This window comes from Prionailurus bengalensis, chromosome B1 (assembly GCF_016509475.1).
Source record: "Prionailurus bengalensis isolate Pbe53 chromosome B1, Fcat_Pben_1.1_paternal_pri, whole genome shotgun sequence".
Taxonomy (NCBI): Eukaryota; Metazoa; Chordata; class Mammalia; order Carnivora; family Felidae; genus Prionailurus; species Prionailurus bengalensis.
The window spans coordinates 134,016,315-134,033,893 of NC_057344.1; the positions used below are offsets into that span (position 1 = coordinate 134,016,315).

Consider the following 17,579-nt stretch of genomic DNA (forward strand, 5'->3'; position numbering starts at 1 on the left):
ACCGTTTATTGATTCTTATATTTACACATCTAACACACTGCAAAGAAACTGGTTTACTATAGCAGTTATAATTCAGCATAATCTGAGTTAATTGGAATTAAGTGTAATCAGGTGTTCTGAGTAATTTTTTTTGACAGCTAAGAGTTATTTGCATTAAATAAACTTGGATATCAAGAAATCGTTTTATTAAAAACATTTTTTGAAAGCCTGCTAAATAGGTGCCCGACTAGGCGTAGATACCTTATATAAATAACCTCTAATCTCTAATCTAGGAGGACTAGATTTGGCACCAGGACATAGTTTGCCTATCCTTGCTCTAATGTTTATCTGCAAGATAAGTCTTACAATGCCCATTTTATGAACAAAGAAACTGTAAGTTGGAGAAGTTAAGAAGATTGCTCAAGGTCACACAGCCTGAAAGTGGCAGACTGGAATTCCTACTAGCTCCCTAACTCCAAATGCCCTGCTATTCCTAGCTTTATTTCTTCACATAAATTAAAAAAAAATTTTTTTCAATGTTTCTTTATTTTGAGAGAGAGAGAGAGAGAGACAGAGAAAGAGAGAGAGAGTTGGGGAGGGGCAGAGAGAGGGAGACACAGAATCAGAAGCAGGCTCCAGGCTCTGAGCAATTGTCCTGAGGAACACCATATTTAAAATGTGTACTAGATATGTCATTGGAGGTATATTTATTGCTTTTGTGATAATGTATAATGATTATAAACAAAATTTAAATATTGTAGAGAAAAGCCCCTTCAAAGCTATAGATGCCGTTAGGTCTAGTTGATTTATATTTTTGTTCAAGTCTTCTATTTCTTTGCTAATCTTTCTAGTTGTTCAATTCATTTTTGAAAGTAAAATTAATGTCTCCAATTCTTATTTTTAAACTGTTTTTTCTGAATTCCATCAATTTTTATTCATGTATTTTGGAGCTCTATCATTAGGTATATGAACAGTTTTTCATAAAATGTTCTTCTCTTGGGGCACCTGGTGGCTCAATCAGTTGAGCATCTAACACTTGATTTCAGCTCAGGTTATGATCCCAGGGTCATGGGACTGAGCCCCAAGATTCTCTCTCTCTATGCCTTTCCCCTACTCGTGTGCACAGTCTCTCCCCAAGATAAAAAAAAAATTTTAACGTTTGTTTTAAAAAATAAATAAATAAATGTTTTCTCTCAAATAAGTTATCTCTCTCTTTCCCATTAGTGAGATAAAGAATGTAACATAATCTGAATTTATGAATTAAGTGAAATTGGATATTCTGATGGAGTTTTTTGACAGTCAAGATTTATTTTTGTTTAATATCCTTTTAAAAACATCTATCCTCCTACATAAAATATGCATTAAAATTTTTCTCTAAAAATTTAGTTTTTGTGTGTGCTACAGAAAGATACTAGTTTTTGTTGGCTAGCACCATAAGAAAGAAAATGTTATGAAAGAAGGTGATGGGTAACATTTGTGTCATATGACTGTATTAAGTACTTCCCTACACATTACCAGTGGAGTGCTGAAGTCAGCTTAGACTCATTTGGGGACACAATGTTAATAGCTTGAAATCAGCCATGGTTCTCACACCATAGAAAGTAAATGGTACAAAACAGATAATTCTGTGCCCTAAAGAGCCAGTTGTGAAACATTTACTAGCAAACCACTGCATTAACTCCAGTTTTCAGATTAAACACAAAAACAAAAACTTCTAAACTTTAAAGAGTTGAAATATCTTCCCCCAAATTACTCAGCTACTTAAGTGGTAGTTTGATTAATCAAACATAGTCCTTCTACCTGAAAATACCCTTTGTCCCTAAGTATTCCTATGCCCCACATGCATTCTCCTACCCCACACCAGCAGATGGGCCTGAAGTGTTTTTGAATAGTTGCTACAAAATCGGTCATGAACATTTATTTCATAGGATTTACAACTCTTGTTAACATTAGACTGTCATAGGAAAACATTTTTCCATGTACTGATATTTTAATGTTTAAGATTTTATTCTGCCAATAAATTGATTTTCTGGAAGTCTTTTGGTCTTTTAAAAATCATGATATTGGCTAGCCATTAAATTTCATGAAAATTATTCTGGCAGAGGCTAAAACTTTGGATAAAGAGATCAAACACACTAAGAAAAGTTTAGTCAGTGCAACACCATTTGATTGATAGGCTCACAAGACCACAGTGTGAATGAGGGGGTATGCCGTACTGTTTACACAGGTGTTTGTGAGCTTTCATGGAGGTTGGGAATAGTGAAGTCTGGTAGCAATATGCTAGAAAGTTAATTTCCTTCTGGATACTTCAAGGCACAAGCATCCTTCACTTCCTAGATTCATCATCCTATTGCCCTAATACCCTGCCTATTGCCACAGGCTAAAGGAGTGCTTAGTCTTCTTCAAGCTGCCACTGCCTCCTCTGGACCAAAAGCTATCGCCTTTATTATTATATTTTCTCTCCTGTTGCTCTCCAGATTTTTCTTATGTAATTCTTCAGAGTCCAGGGTGAACACAGTGTTCTAATAAATGACTGACCTATGCTGAGAATGAAAGATGATATCCTATATATATATTTCAAACTCTGCCCTCCTTCATGTAGTCAATGATCACACTCACTTATAAGCATACTACTATACTTCTCAACTGTCCCAATTTTACTTTACTGCATATGTTTTCTATCTGAATGAACTATTCTATATTTGTTCCTAATGAATCCCATCCAATTCTTTTTGTCTCACTTCTCTTAACTAGTCACACACGTTTAAAGTCTACTTCCCCAAAATGTTAGTCAGTTTGGTGATGTTGGCAAATTTCATGAGTGTATTCAATTATGTACCTTTTTTTCTAAGTCATTAATAAAATGTTAAAAACTGACAACCGGGGCGCCTGGGTGGCGCAGTCAGTTAAGCGTCCGACTTCAGCCAGGTCACGATCTCACGGTCCGTGAGTTCGAGCCCCGCGTCGGGCTCTGGGCTGATGGCTCAGAGCCTGGAGCCTGTTTCCGATTCTGTGTCTCCCTCTCTCTCTGCCTGTTCATGCTCTGTCTCTCTCTGTCCCAAAAATAAATAAACGTTGAAAAATAGGGGCGCCTGGGTGGCGCAGTTGGTTAAGCATCCGACTTCAACCAGGTCATGATCTCGTGGTCCGTGAGTTCGAGCCCCGTGTCAGGCTCTGGGCTGATGGCTCAGAGCCTGGAGCTTGTTTCCGATTCTGTGTCTCCCTCTCTCTCTGCCCCTCCCCCGTTCATGCTCTGTCTCTCTCTGTCCCAAAAATAAAATAAACGTTGAAAAAAAAAAATTAAAAAAAAAAAAAGAAAAATAAATAAATAAAAAACTGACAACCAATTCTTGTGTAACACCCATCCTTTTTTTTTTAAGTTTATTTATTTATTTTGAGAGAGAGAGAGAGAGCACAATCAGGGGAGGGGCAGAAAGAGACAGATAGAAAGAGAATCCCAAGTAGGCTCCACACTGCAAGCACAGAGCCTGATGTGGGCGTTGAACTCACAAACCGTGAGATCAGGACCGGAGCCAAAACCAAGAGTCGGACACTCAATCGACTGAGCCACCCAGAAGCCCCCCAACCTTTTTAAAATTTTATTTGTTTATTTTCAGACAGAGAAAGCAAGCGCAGGGGAGGAGCAGAGAGAAAGGGAGAGAGAGAATCCCAAGCAGGCGTCACACTGTCAGTGCAGAGCCTAACACAGGGCTCAAACTCACGAAACCACGAAATCACGACCTGAGCTGAAACCAAGAGTCAGACACTTAACCGACTGAGCGACCCAGGCACCCCTTGTGTAACACCATTCTAAGTGCACATGTTCTAACAAAGGCCACTCTTTAGGGACCACATAGTGCATATGCCAGGGTGTTTAGACAGTGAAGATCCAACATGGAACTAAGTAACAAAGCTGAAAATTAAATCAAGAGCTAGTAAATATAAGGGTTCCATATGGAGATCAAGGACCTTGAGCTGAGCACACTTTTGTATTTTAATTTTCTCTGACACTTTAGAAATTGTTAACTAAGAGTCTTAGTGTGTAATAAAACTTGTGTAATGGTATTTGACTTTTTCCCCAAGACTTCTAAAGATTTAGAAGTGAATTTGTCCGTCTTAATCTAGCTGATTTATTTTTGAGTCCTGGCTCCTTCTATAATTCTTATTTGCAAAATAGGGACTGTCGTGTCTCCTTCACAGGCTGTTGTAAAACTTCAGTGAGATGTCCTCTGTAAGAGTGTTTAGCACAATGTGCAGTACATGATAAGCGCTAAATAAATGGTTGTTACTATTAATGCTAAAGCAGCTGCTATTTTTGAGCACTAATAATGGATCAGATGCTACAAAGTCCTTTACATTATGAGTCCTGTGGTAATTTATCATTTGTTTAGCACCAAACTAAAGCTAAAGTTTCAGGAAATGTTTTGTTGCTAAAGACTGCTTCTGATTTCAGTTTGGGACCCATTCTGGAACCTGAGGAAGTGGTAGACAAGCTGATGGATGGGATCCTGACTGAACAGAAAATGATTTTTATTCCATCTTCTATATCCTTGTTAACAGTACTGGAAAGGTAAGTGACAGTTATGTCTATCAGCATTATAAACAAAGATTTATGTGCTATATATTTTCACTCAGATTTAAAATCAGACATTTGATAAAGTACAATTAAATGGAATTAAAGTAATAAAAATGATAGGCTTAAATAATCCCTCAGTGTGTTTTTTTTTTAAGTTTATTTTTTAAAGAGAGTGGGAACGGGGGAGGGGGCAGAGAGCGAGGGAGAGAATCTGAAGCAGGCTCTGCACAGCCAGTGCAGAGCTGGATGTGGGGCTCCAGCTCACGAAACTGTGAGATCATGACCTGAGCCAAAACCAAGAGCCAGATGCTTAATCAACTGAGCTATCTGAACCCCAGTCCCTCAGTTTTTAAAACCACATTTGTTAATCCTTGAAGCAAAGTTTATACAGCAGTTGGGTAAATGAACTGAATAATTTCCACAAGTTTTAAAGTTTGGTTTTTTTTTTTTTTTAGAGAAGTGTGTATATTTCTAGAAGTCTTGTCTCATAAATGAATGACTATAAAGAAGAATAGGTGTTTTTTTGTTTCTTTAAAAAAACATTTTTTTTAATGTTTATTTTTGAGAGAGAGAGACAGAGAGACAGAGCTCAAGCAGGGGAGGGGCAGAGAGAGGGAGACACAGAATCTGAAGCAGGCTCCAGGCTCTGAGCTGTCAGCACAGAGCCAAACAGCGGGGCTCAAACTCATTAGCCCTAAGATTATGACCTGAGCCAGAGTCCAACATTGAACTGACTGAGCCACCCAGGCACCCCAAAGAAGGATAGTTTTTTAAGCATTGTTACATAATAGAATCATAGGACAACCATATTAGAGATTTAGGTTTTAAATATTCATTTAAATATACAACAGATAATCATTGAGCTCTTGTTTTGTACAAATCATACCGAACCATAGAAATTGTTAAATAATCTTTTACAACTTTAAAGATCCTTGAGCCTTGCTACTTCCATGGACCAGCAACATCAGCACCACCTAGGAGTTTGTTAGAAATACAGACTCTCAAAAAAAAATGAAAAAGAAAAAAAGAAAGAAAGAAAGAAAGAAAGAAAGAAAGAAAGAAAGAAAGAAAGAAAGAAAAGAAAGAAAAGGAAAAGAAAGAAAGAAATACAGACTCTCTTGGTGTCATGAACTAGAATTTGCATTCTAGTAAGATCTGCCATGTAGTTGATTTGAATACATATTCAAATTTGAGAAGTACTGCTTTAGAGCAGTAGCTCTCAGCTTTGGTCACATTGGAATTCGCTTAGGAGTTTTCAAAATACTAACGCCTGAGACCTACTCCCCAAGACTGATGTCATTGGTCTGGAGTGTGGTCTGGTCTCTGAGAGATACAACTTCCCCAGTAATTCTGATGTACAGCCAACATTGGAAACCACTGGTTTAACCACCTTCCTCATAACACATTGCCTCATTATTCATATGTTAACACTGTGTGACAGTGAGGCTGATCCAGGTAGTGAGGGGAAGGTGAAGAGATGGCTTAGGTTAAAGGAAGAGAGGGAGGGAGGAAGGAAGGGAGGAAAGAGAGAAGAGAGAGGAAGGAAGGGAGGAAGCCTCTTGATCTTTGTCCCTACAGTCAGGCTTCTGCAACATGGTGGGGCATCAGGATCACTTAGGAAGATAATTTTAAAAATATAGATTCTTGGATGTCATCCCTAGAGGCTTTAATATTGGATGTTTTGGTTGGGACCCAGACATCTGTATTTTAACAGGCAACTGCCACAGGCAGTTGGTTGAAAGATCATACTTTGAGAATTACTGACCTAGGAACTGAAAACATTTCAAGAGATCAAAAGCATACACGACACATGTCAGGCTTTTTAGCCCCTTCTACAAGGAATTATGGTTGAACATACCTTAGAGGTTTAGATAATGAAACTCAAGGAGATCACCAAGGATCTCCTTGGTGAGTAACTAAGTTAAAACCTGTGAAGTGTTGAGCGTTTTGCTTGTTACATTTCATAAGTAAGCACTCAGTGATTACAGTCCTTTAGAATGTAAGTCTATGAGGGAAGGAAATTTGCCTGTTTTTCATCACTGTATGTAGCCCCTGTACTTTGGAGAGTTGATGCACACATAGGGGGCACCAAAATGTTTGTTGATTGAATAAATTAATTCTATTTCCTAGACCTTTAGCATAGAGGCACAAAGTTTGTGCTCTGGGGTTAGATGAAGCTGTGTTTGTGACTTGCTCACACACAAACACAGATGAGTTGTTTATTTTTATTTATTTATTTATTTTCATATATGAAATTTATTGTCAAATTGGTTTCCATACAACACCCAGTGCTCATCCCAAAAGATGCCCTCTTCAATACCCATCACCTCCCCTCCTCTCCACTCCACCCCCCATCAACCCTCAGTTTGTTCTCAGTTTTTAAGAGTCTCTTATGCTTTGGCTCTCTCCCACTCTAACCTCTTTTTTTTTTCTTCCCCTCCCCCATGGGTTTCTGTTAAGTTTCTCAGGATCCACATAAGAGTGAAAACATATGGTATCTGTCTTTCTCTGTATGGCTTATTTCACTTAGCATCACACTCTCCAGTTCCATCCACATTGCCACAAAAGGCCATATTTCATTCTTGCTCATTGCCACGTAGTACTCCATTGTGTATATAAACCACAGTTTCTTTATCCATTAGATGAGTTGTTTAATTTCTTTGAAGCTGTGTTGTCATCTGTCACATGGAGACAGTAAGGCTTTATAGGACTGTGAGGAATAAATAAAATGATGCATTTGGAGTATTCAATAAAAGTTATATACAACTGTTATTATTATAATTAACACTATTATTTTCATTGCCCTGATTTTTCTCTGACTGTGAATGTTGAGTGCTCAATTGCCAAGCTTTATTTTAATGCCATCTGGTCAGATGTCTGTATATACAGTTGACCCTGAACAACATGGGTTTGAACTTTAGGGGTCCACTTATAGGTGGATTTTTTTTATAAGTACAGTACAGTATTATAAGTGTATTTTCTCCTATGATTTCCTTAATAACATTTCCTTTACCCTGATTTACTTTATTATAAAAATATAGTATAGAATACAAATAACATATAAAGCATGTGCTAAATGACTGTTTATGTTATCAGGAAGGCTTCCAGTCAACAGTAGACTATTAGTAGTTAAGTTTTGGGGGAGTCAAAAGATACATGTGTGTTGTTCAAGGGTCAACTATAGTTACACTGTTTCATATATTCTGTTTAGATCCCCTCAGACTCATTGGATTGTGACAAGTTCCTCAATATTCTTAAATACAGGCATACCTCATTCTATTGCCTTTTACTGTACTCTCAGATGTATTTCTAACAAATTGAAGGTTTGTGATAATCCTACATCAGGCAAGTCTACCAGCATCATTTTTGCAACACCATTTTCTGACTTCATGTCTCTGTGTCACTCGCAATATTTCAGACTTTTTCAAGATTATATTTGTTACAGTGATCTGTGATCAGTGATTTCAACTTGCTGAAAGCTCAGACGATGGTTAGTGCTTTTTAGCAATAAAGTATTTTTTAATTAAGGTGTATAAAATTGTTTTAGACATAATGCTATTGCACCTTAATAGACCACAGTATAGTGTAAACGTCATTTTTATATACACTAGAAAACCAAAAAATTCATTTGACTCGCTTTATTGTGATATTCGCTTTATTGCTGTATTTTGGAACAAGATCTGCAATATCTCCGAGGTATGCCTCTATAGGGTGGGAAGAAAAATTTGGACCTACCATGTATCCATCATGCACAAAATAGAATATTTAAAGTATTTTATATTAACACATTGATTTTTCACAAGAACAGCGTGGAGTAGGTGTTGTTTCCATTTTCATGTGAGGAGTTTAAACTCAAAAGTTAAATAATTTGTTCAGCATTATGCTCAAAACCAAGTTCATTCTCTGCATTTTCATTTAGCAGTTCTGTTTCTTTAGTCTCTTAGTGGAGCATTTGAGCAATATTTTGGATTACAAGTGTAAAAGTAGTTCCTATTCTCACTTCCTTCCCAGTGTGATGTTTCTTGTTTCAAAAGTCTTTAACATCTCAGCTCTTCAGTTCTACACACCTCTTCTCCGGATCTTCTGAAAAATACAGGAGCATATTTATTTCAAAAACTAAATATTTCAAGTGACTCCTACCCTAAAAGGTGGTTAAACCTCCTTCCTTTCCCTTTTGAAACCAAAATGGATTTAATTGAAAAGAACATATAGTAGTGACTCAGAGTTAAAGTTCTTAATCTTGTTTAAGATGATACATGATGAAGGATACATCCATACTGGCAGATTATAGATGTATATTATCTCTACTGATTATGAAACTGCTGATGACAAGAAGTTGCTATTAATATGGTACTGCTTTCCTTCTAATTGTTAAATTAGCTGTCACAGCAGCACGTACATTCACTAGAAAATAGTCCAGAGAAGTAAGAGACAAATCATATCTTCAGTTTTCAGACAAGGCTTGTTTGCACATATTTATCCAAGGCTTGGAAGCCTCCACCCTAAAGGTATTTCCATAACCAGCTGTGGATGAGAAAACAGCATTATAATGGGGGACTTTAGAAATATTCATTATTGGGGTGCCTGGCTGGCTCAGTCAGTAGAGCATATGACTCTTGATCTCAGAGTCATAAGTATAAGCCCCACATTGGGCATGAAGCCTACAAAAAAAAAAAAAAAGTATGTTCATTATTAGGTAGGGACTAGGGCAATGGGGCTAAACTCTGGTTTTTTAAGAAATATCCAAAAAATTTCCTTATTCGTAAATGAAGAAGAGAAAGAAAAAAGAGAGAGAGAGAGAGAGGAAGCCCAACACAATAGTTTCTGTCTTTTATGTGCCTGTTCCACTTTATTCTCATTTTATCACAGGGCTCCCTGACTGTATTCCAGTATGATTTCTACATTGCATATAGCTGCCTGATCATAGAACATATATTAAAAAGTTATTTCTCTCATGCAAAAAAAAAGATGATACATGATAGACATAAGTATTTTAAAAGAATATATTTTACAAGTGCATTTAATATTAATTTCATAATTATTTTCATGTATCTTTTTTTTAGGATCCTTCCTGAGCGTTTCCTGGCATATTTAAAACGAAAGATCGATATTAGGTTTGATGCAGTTGTTGGATATAAAACTAAAGGACAATAAGTTCTACATGGGCTGCATTCTACATTTAGTTGATGTAAATATATACCTTAAAAATGACTGCTTTCCAAAACATCATTATATTTAAGTAACATAACTTAAATTCTTCTTCATAAGTTAGCCATAGATAAATAAAACTGATTTAGCAGGTCTCAGTGGGTTTCATCTAATACTCACCAGAATTTTAACGTTTAGACTTCTGCTTTTCCTAATTATCTTTTTTTCTTCAGTATCCTCTTTTGAGGCCCTGGCAGTGCACATTTATTACCACCTCTCCTCTAGCTGAAAGCTAATTTCGTATAATACAAAGAGGGGAATATCTTAGGAATTGACCTCACAGAAAATGGAGAAAAGGAACAAAAATAATTTTATAATAATTTCTAAGAGTTTGTGGCTTGTGAAGGCTTTGCAAAATTTGTATTATAAATATGTAAGATATAGTGGTATTTCTAATTTCACTTAAGTTTTATATAATTCACGTGTTTCCTTTTCTATTCTCCATAAAAACAGAAACTTCAGGCTCTCTAAATTTAATGAAGAACTGTATCTAATGGCATTTCACAGTGAGTTTCATGTGATGTAAGAAATACTGCTCAAACATTTCATCCTGCACATTACCACACTGTTTCATTTCAAAGCCAAACATTTCAGCTCAAGGAAACTAGAGATGGACACATCTTGCAGGTATAGAAGCACCATTGGGATTTGAGGCAGAGAATTAAGAGAGTGTACCCATAGTGGCAACAATAAACAAATCAAACTTAAACTTTTGTCTCTGTCTTTTTGTCTTGAAAAGAAAGCTTGATTTATCCTTCAAATTAAAGGAAAATGCATTATATAATCAAAGGTCTTTTTTTGTTTTTTTAATATCTGGAAATTTCTTGGATGCAAGTGAGGCTCAGTGAGATGAGAATATGAATTGAAAAAATATTCAGGTTTGTTGGATTTCTATTGAAGAAAAATATTTCCAAGACTGTGTTAATATACACAAAGTAAAGAACTTTGATCCTTCCATCAGAAGGTTCATACTTAGAAAACATACAACTCAGAATCACTGACCCTGGTGAAATGTAGGTAAATGAGTCACATTTAGGTACAGAAATTTCATGGTAAAAGATCTTGATTCTGTTTCTAAACAGAAACATACTTACTTATTTTTACTTTTTTAACTTTTAAAAAAAGTTTATTTATTTTGAGAGAGAGAAAGAGAGCAGGGGAGGGGCAGAGAGGGAGAGAGAGAATCCGAAGCAGGCTCTGCATCGCCAGCACAAAGTCCGACCCGAGGCTCGAACTCACGAACCATGAGATCATGACTTGAGCCAAAATCAAAAGTCAGACACCTAACTGACTGAGTCCCCAAGGCTCCCCAAAACTTATATTTATTTAATATGTGTCTGGTACTTTCCTAAACAGTTGGCTTATTGAACAATTAAGTTATGTCATCAGTGCCACTGCAGATGATAAGGATCATAAGATAATCAGCTTAAGGAAGGTTATACTGTAGATTCTATAATATATGAAAATGTTTCACAGCAGGTATTCCTGCAATAATGTTCTCCCTGCCCATCAACTACCTTCTAATACAGAGAATCCAAATACAATTGCTGTCAGACTACATTCTACATTCAGTTGATGTAAATACATATCTGAGTCAAAAATGCCTCCTTCAAAAACATTGTCACATTTAAATAACATAACTTAGATTCTTCTCCAACATTAGCCATGCTCTGGTAGCACTCTACTGGAGTACCTGTGAATAACCACAGAATTTATAGATTTACCTAAACCCTGTCCTGTTAGGTGAGAGTGACATTAGAAGGTTGGAGAGTCTCTTCCAGTCAGCTTGGGACTCATTTTGAAATACATGTAGTGTTTATTATTTTGATTAAGTTATACCTGCTCCAGCTTGCCAAGAATAATGAAGTAGGTGAGGAGGAAACACAGTGAAACTTCAGTAAGGTGACTGAGGCCCCAAGATTACTGATGACTTTCATCATTTCATCATTTCATCATTACTGATGACTTTCCTCTTTTCACAATAAACATGTTTACCTCTTTTTTTAAATTTGTTGTTAGTATTTATTTATTTTTGACAGAGAGAGAGAGCCAGAGCATGGGTGGGGGAGGGGCAGAGACAGAGGGAGACCCAGAATTCGAAGCAGGCTCTAGGCTCTGAGCTGTCAGCACAGAGCCCGACGTGGGGCCCGAACTCACGGACTGCGAGATCATGACCTGAGCTGAAGTCGGACCCTCAACCGACTGAGCCACCCAGGCACCCCAAAACATGTTTACCTCTTAACACACTTGTCTGAAATTAACACTTGGAAGGATTCTGGCATTAACCATTAAAGAAATAAGTACTACTTCTTGGATAGTACACTGACAGAATGGTAATCAGTCCTTTTCATGAATGTTAACCATATGCTAGGCACACTTGGCCATTTAATCTTCCAGCAATTCTGTGTAGTAGGCGTCGAAGGCATTGCTGAAATTCCTGTAACAAGCAGTAACTCAGAACCTTAGAGGCTGACGCCCTAACTCCGTTGAAAGGTTAATGAATGCTGTAGGAGTTCTAGGTTTTTGTTCTCTACCTCCCCCCTCCTTTTCTTTTTTTTTTTTGTTTTTTTGTTGTTGCTGTTAAAAAAAAGCTTGTTCTGATTCACTAACATCAGGCAATTACTGCTTTGACTCTAAGTCTGAAAACTTTTAACCGTTATTTGAATGAATGAATTCTAACTCTGAACCCACGTCCTAACAGTTTAGTGGGAAAACTCATCTCAACCACCAATAGGGCCACTTCTGAGAGTCACACCAAAATCAAAGAGGCTTACATTGCCTTGGGGTAAACAGGAAAGACTTCTCTGTCAACTATCATGGTCCTCTGTGGTCCTAATATAGGACCTTGATAACAGACGGCTCTCTCTTTTGTGGGGTACAGAAATCCTGACTGTTGGTAAGGAACTAACACTCCCTGGACACACCATAAAGTCTTCCTGAGCCCTTGCTATCACCCTGGAGCCCTGCCATGGGACAACTAGGACTCACTAGCCTCTCCTATTCCCTTTGAGAATATTCCCATTCTTGCCTTCAGAAGAACTCTTCCCTGTCCCTGTCCCCAAGCTACCATTCTCATGCCAGAAATCTATTCTTTTTAATGGAAATAAGGATTAGAAAGACTAAGGAATCAAGCCAAGGAAAAGGGTTAAAATTGACCCTTAGTAGGTTGTCAACATCAACTTGGCTAGCAAGTAAATAGCTAATGAGGATTTTACTGTGGGGGAGGGGAGCAATTATTAAGAGCCTCCTCTCCCAGGCTGGGCAATAGACTTACTCCCTTGAAGAATTCTGGGTGGTAGACATCATTATTCCCATTTCATAGATGAGGTAACCCAAAGGCATTCACCAAACTTACCTGAAATCACACTGCTACTCAGAGGTCAAGCTGAGGATTTGAGCCCAAGTTTGCTGACTCATTATCCTACAACCTCAGTGGAATTCCTGGATAGTTGAACCATCACCCTAAGCCCCCTCTGCTTCCTTTTACTCAAGCTCCCCTTGGTATTCAGACAATATTCCATAATTAGCCAATGAAAATCTCCAATGGGAATTGAAGCTGTTTCAGCTAGGAATTATTTTAAGGTAGAATGAAATCCTAAATCCTAGTTGCTCAAGTATTCTACCTAAAAAAACAAAAAAAAAAAAAACCTAGCCTGGACTGACCCAATATCGAAACAGTCTAAAGTTTCCTGAAATTAAAAAGCTGAGCCTGAAAATACTGGGATAGTCTTAATCTGCACTGGCCATCACATCCTTCCCAAAAGTAGATAGAAATTCCCGGTACACTTTAGAGCCAATCTGACCACTCCAGTTGTTTTTTTTGTTTTGTTTTGTTTTCCTTTTTCTTTCCCTCTTTTTTTTTTTAATTGGTCTAGAGATGACTGGACAATCTCAGGATGAGAGAGATGTGCCTTTTACTTTCATAGACTTCCCTATAATTGCAGGTGGCCTTGTATAGTAATTCAAGCTAGCATCTTCTCTACACCATCTGTGTTCCCCAACAGAAAATGGCACATCTAACAAGTGTCCAAGCTAAAAACCTGGAATTACACCTGCCTCCTTTTGTTCACCTTCATCCCTCATCTCAGAAAAATACTCTAGTCCTTGGCACACACGTTAAATATTGGTCACCATTCCCACACTTATATTTCCAGCCTGAATCTCTCCTCTGAATGCCACACACATATGCAAATACCTTCTTGATATCTCTGCCTGTATGACCTGCAGGCATTTCAACGCAATATTTCTGAAACTGAGATTTTTGTGTTATCCAAAAACTGTTCCACACCCCATTATTCCAGTTGCTCAAGTCAAAAAATGTAGTGTCATACTTGATTCCTCTCTCTCACTCCCCACATTCATTACAAAAACAATTCTGTTTGTTCTACCTTGAAAATATATACGGGGGTGCTTGGGTTGCTCAGTCGGTCAAGTGTTCAACTCTTGATTTCAACTTAGGTCATGATCTCATGGTTCATGAGTTCCAGCTGTGTCAGGCTCTGTACCGACAGCAGAGCCTGCTTGGGATTCTCTGTCTCCCTCCATCTCTGCCCCTCCCTTGCTCTCTCTCTCTCTCTCTCTCTCAAAAATAGACAAATAAACATCAGACATATCTATATCTATATCCAGAATTCTATCACCTCTTATCACCCCTACTGCCACCACCCTGATGCAAGCCACCATCACCTCTTGTTACCCCCGGCACAGCAGCCAGAATGGGTCTTTAAAGTATGAGTTCACATCATGCTTCAGCTCACAATATCCCATCAGCTTCTCATCTAAAACTTAAAGCTAAAGTTTTTACCATGACCTGGAAGGCCAAATGTAATCTAGTCTTCTTCCCCACTACCTTATTTCCTGTATTAGAGTTCTCCGGAGAAACAGAGCCAGTAGGAAATTTTATATACCTACATACATACACACATACATACATACATACATACAAGAAGAGATACAGTTGGGCAGACAGGAAGACTGGAAACTCTTGGGCACAAGTTGATGTTGCAGTCTTGAGGCAGAATTTCTTCTAACTCAGGATATCTTAGTTCAGGCTGACAATATCAAGGATTTGGTGTCTAGTGAAAGCCTGCCTCCTGGTTTACAACCAGCCAGCCTGCCTTCTTTCTGTGTCTTTACATAGCAGAAGGGGGCAAGGGAGGTCTCTGGTATCTCTCTCTCAGTCTCTTTTTTTTCCCAAATGTTTATTTATCTTTGAGAGAGAGAGAGATAGAGCCCTGAGTGGGGCTCTGTGCTGGCAACTTGGAGCCTGCTTGAAATTTTCTCTCCTTCTCTCTCTCTTCCCCTCCCCTCTTTCTCCCAAAACAAATAAATAAACATTAAAAAAAATAAAGACTACTGATCATAGATATTAAGCACAAAATACCTTCACAGGAATACCTAGATTACTGTTACACTGAATAGCTAGAAACTATAACCTATCCATGTTGACCCATAAAACTGTTACACTACCCTCACCTTCTTTCAGTTCACGCCCTTGATATTCCATGACCCACCAGACATATTCCTATCTCAAGACCTTTGTATGTCACTGTTCCCTTTCCAGAATGTTCTTCCTGCAGATACCCACATGGGTAGCTCCATCTTCCCTTTAAGTCTTTTTTCCCTTAGATCTTTTCAGAACTTAGCACTCCTTACCTAAAACCCTGCCTACACAACCATGCCCTACCAGATTCCATTTCTGCCTCTGTTCTCGATTTTTCTCCCTGGCACTTACCATTGTGGAGCATACTATATATCTTCCTTATTTATCATCTTTATTGTCTACATTGCCCCTAGAGCATAAATTTCCCAAGGGAAGTGATTTGTTTTGATGTATTTTGTTCAATGCTGTATCCCCAATGCCTGGAACAGTCCCTAAGACTATATCAAGAGTTTGATGTATATTTATTAAATTAATGCCCATTTATTCTATTATTCCCTCTCCCAAATATCTCTTTGCCACCACTTTCATTCAGGCCACCACCATCTCTGGCCTGGGTGACCTAACAGCTGTCCAACTGGTTTCCCTCCATCTATTCTTGCCGTTCTTCCAATGCATCCTCCATCCTGTGGCATTTCTAAATCTGATTATGGCAGTCCTCTGCTCAAAACATTTCACTAGCCTTCCTTGATGCTGAGGCCCTCAATGATTGAGCCTCTATGCACCTATACATTATCTTCTCTCTGCCCTACACTCTCTTATCCAAGACAGACCTAGTCCTTCAATGTGCCATGATCTTTCACATCCCAGTGCCTCTACACATGGTTTCCTATATCTGGAGCATTCTTATCCTCTTCACCATGTGGTCAACCCCTGCTCGCCCTTTAGGTCCCATTTATGGCTCACCTCCCACCCACCTTCCATCTTCAGGACTGGTGATGCTCGCATAGCTCTTTATATTTAGGACCACCATGGCACTATGCACCAGGTGAAGAATAAAGAGACAAGAGATTTCTATCCTCACAAGGAAATGGGTAGCCAGAGAACAGAGGTAATTGCTATATAATAATTTGACAGTAAGATATGAAAGACAGGATGGTAAAAGGGGATTGGGTAGGGAAAGATTTCACAGAATATGTTTATAATTGGAGAGATCAGAAGGTAGTTGAAAGCAAAAGAGACAGGGCCTGTAGGCTGGAAGAAGTTGGAATTAATAGGGAAAAAAGAATAATTGGAGGAACAAGGAAAGAAATCTTGAGAAGTACACAATAGTGATCAAGACCCTTTCTTTGCTACTATAAGAAAAAAAGTAGGATTGATATGCAGAGATGAAGCAATGGGTTTCATAAACAGAAAATATGCAGAGGCCTCTACAAGATGTGAACTTGGGATTTGTTCAGGTAGGAACTAGGTTTTGGAGCTTCAAGAAGTTTATAAGACATTTAAGACTACCTAATACTGCTTTATCAGTTTGGTAGGGCACAGAACCTTTGACAATTAAACTTCCAGAAAGGAAGGGGAAATTATTTATTTGAAGAGATTATAATCCTCAACTTCTACTTGGAAGACTACTATAGTTAGACTAAAACAGTGGGTTATAGTAATGTACATAAATCCTGTAAATGTCTCATGTTATAGTCTCCAAAGAAATAGTGGTATTTCCCAATAACCACCATTCTACTTTCTATCTCTATGTATCTGACTAATATAGGTTATATAAGTGGAGTCAAACAATATTTGTCGTTTTGTGTCTTTTATTTTACTTAGCATAATGTTTTTAAGGTTCATTCATGTTGTAGCATATATCAGAATTGCATTCATTTTAAAAGAGGAATGATATTGCATTGTATGTATATATAACATTTTGTTTATCCATTCATCTGTTGATAGACACTTGGACTATTTCTACTTTGGGGTATTGGAAGTCACACCACTTTTAAGTGGAGACTTTTGGAGCATAAATCAGGAGATTTAATGCTCATTCCCATAGTATCACAAAGGGATTTGATTGCTTTGTATAACCTCCAATCTCCCCCAAACTTAAGAGGGTTTCAGGGAAATGTGCATCTCATGTAAAAAAAATTAGTTAATTGAAATATTGATGCTGAGCTTTCATGAATAAATGAATCAAACTAAGCTTGGTTGGCCCATAACTTTATTTAAGTCTCCTTAGGACAATACCTCTACTTTCTCTTTTTCCTTCAGTTAAACACACACACACACACACACACACACGCAAACATACACACGTTTACAGAAAGATACCAAGAGACTACCAAGAGACAATTAGCTGATGCACCATCTCTAGAATTATTTGTAGAATAATTGCACTTAATTGTGCAACACAGCACAAAACTGCTTCTCTGTGAGCAAGTC

The 17,579-nt window shown here is 37.8% G+C and overlaps 1 protein-coding gene across 1 annotated transcript in view; it reads left to right on the forward strand.

Annotated features, from left to right (window-relative positions):
- HSD17B11 (hydroxysteroid 17-beta dehydrogenase 11) overlaps positions 1–10,472 on the forward strand; it is a 34,349-nt gene extending 23,877 nt beyond the window's left edge. The window contains exons 6-7 of the mRNA XM_043572224.1: positions 4,433–4,549; positions 9,619–10,472. Coding sequence (XP_043428159.1) covers positions 4,433–4,549; positions 9,619–9,709 — 208 coding nt within the window. The 3' untranslated portion in view covers positions 9,710–10,472. The remainder of the gene's footprint in view (positions 1–4,432; positions 4,550–9,618) is intronic.
- The last annotated feature ends 7,107 nt before the right edge of the window (positions 10,473–17,579 follow it).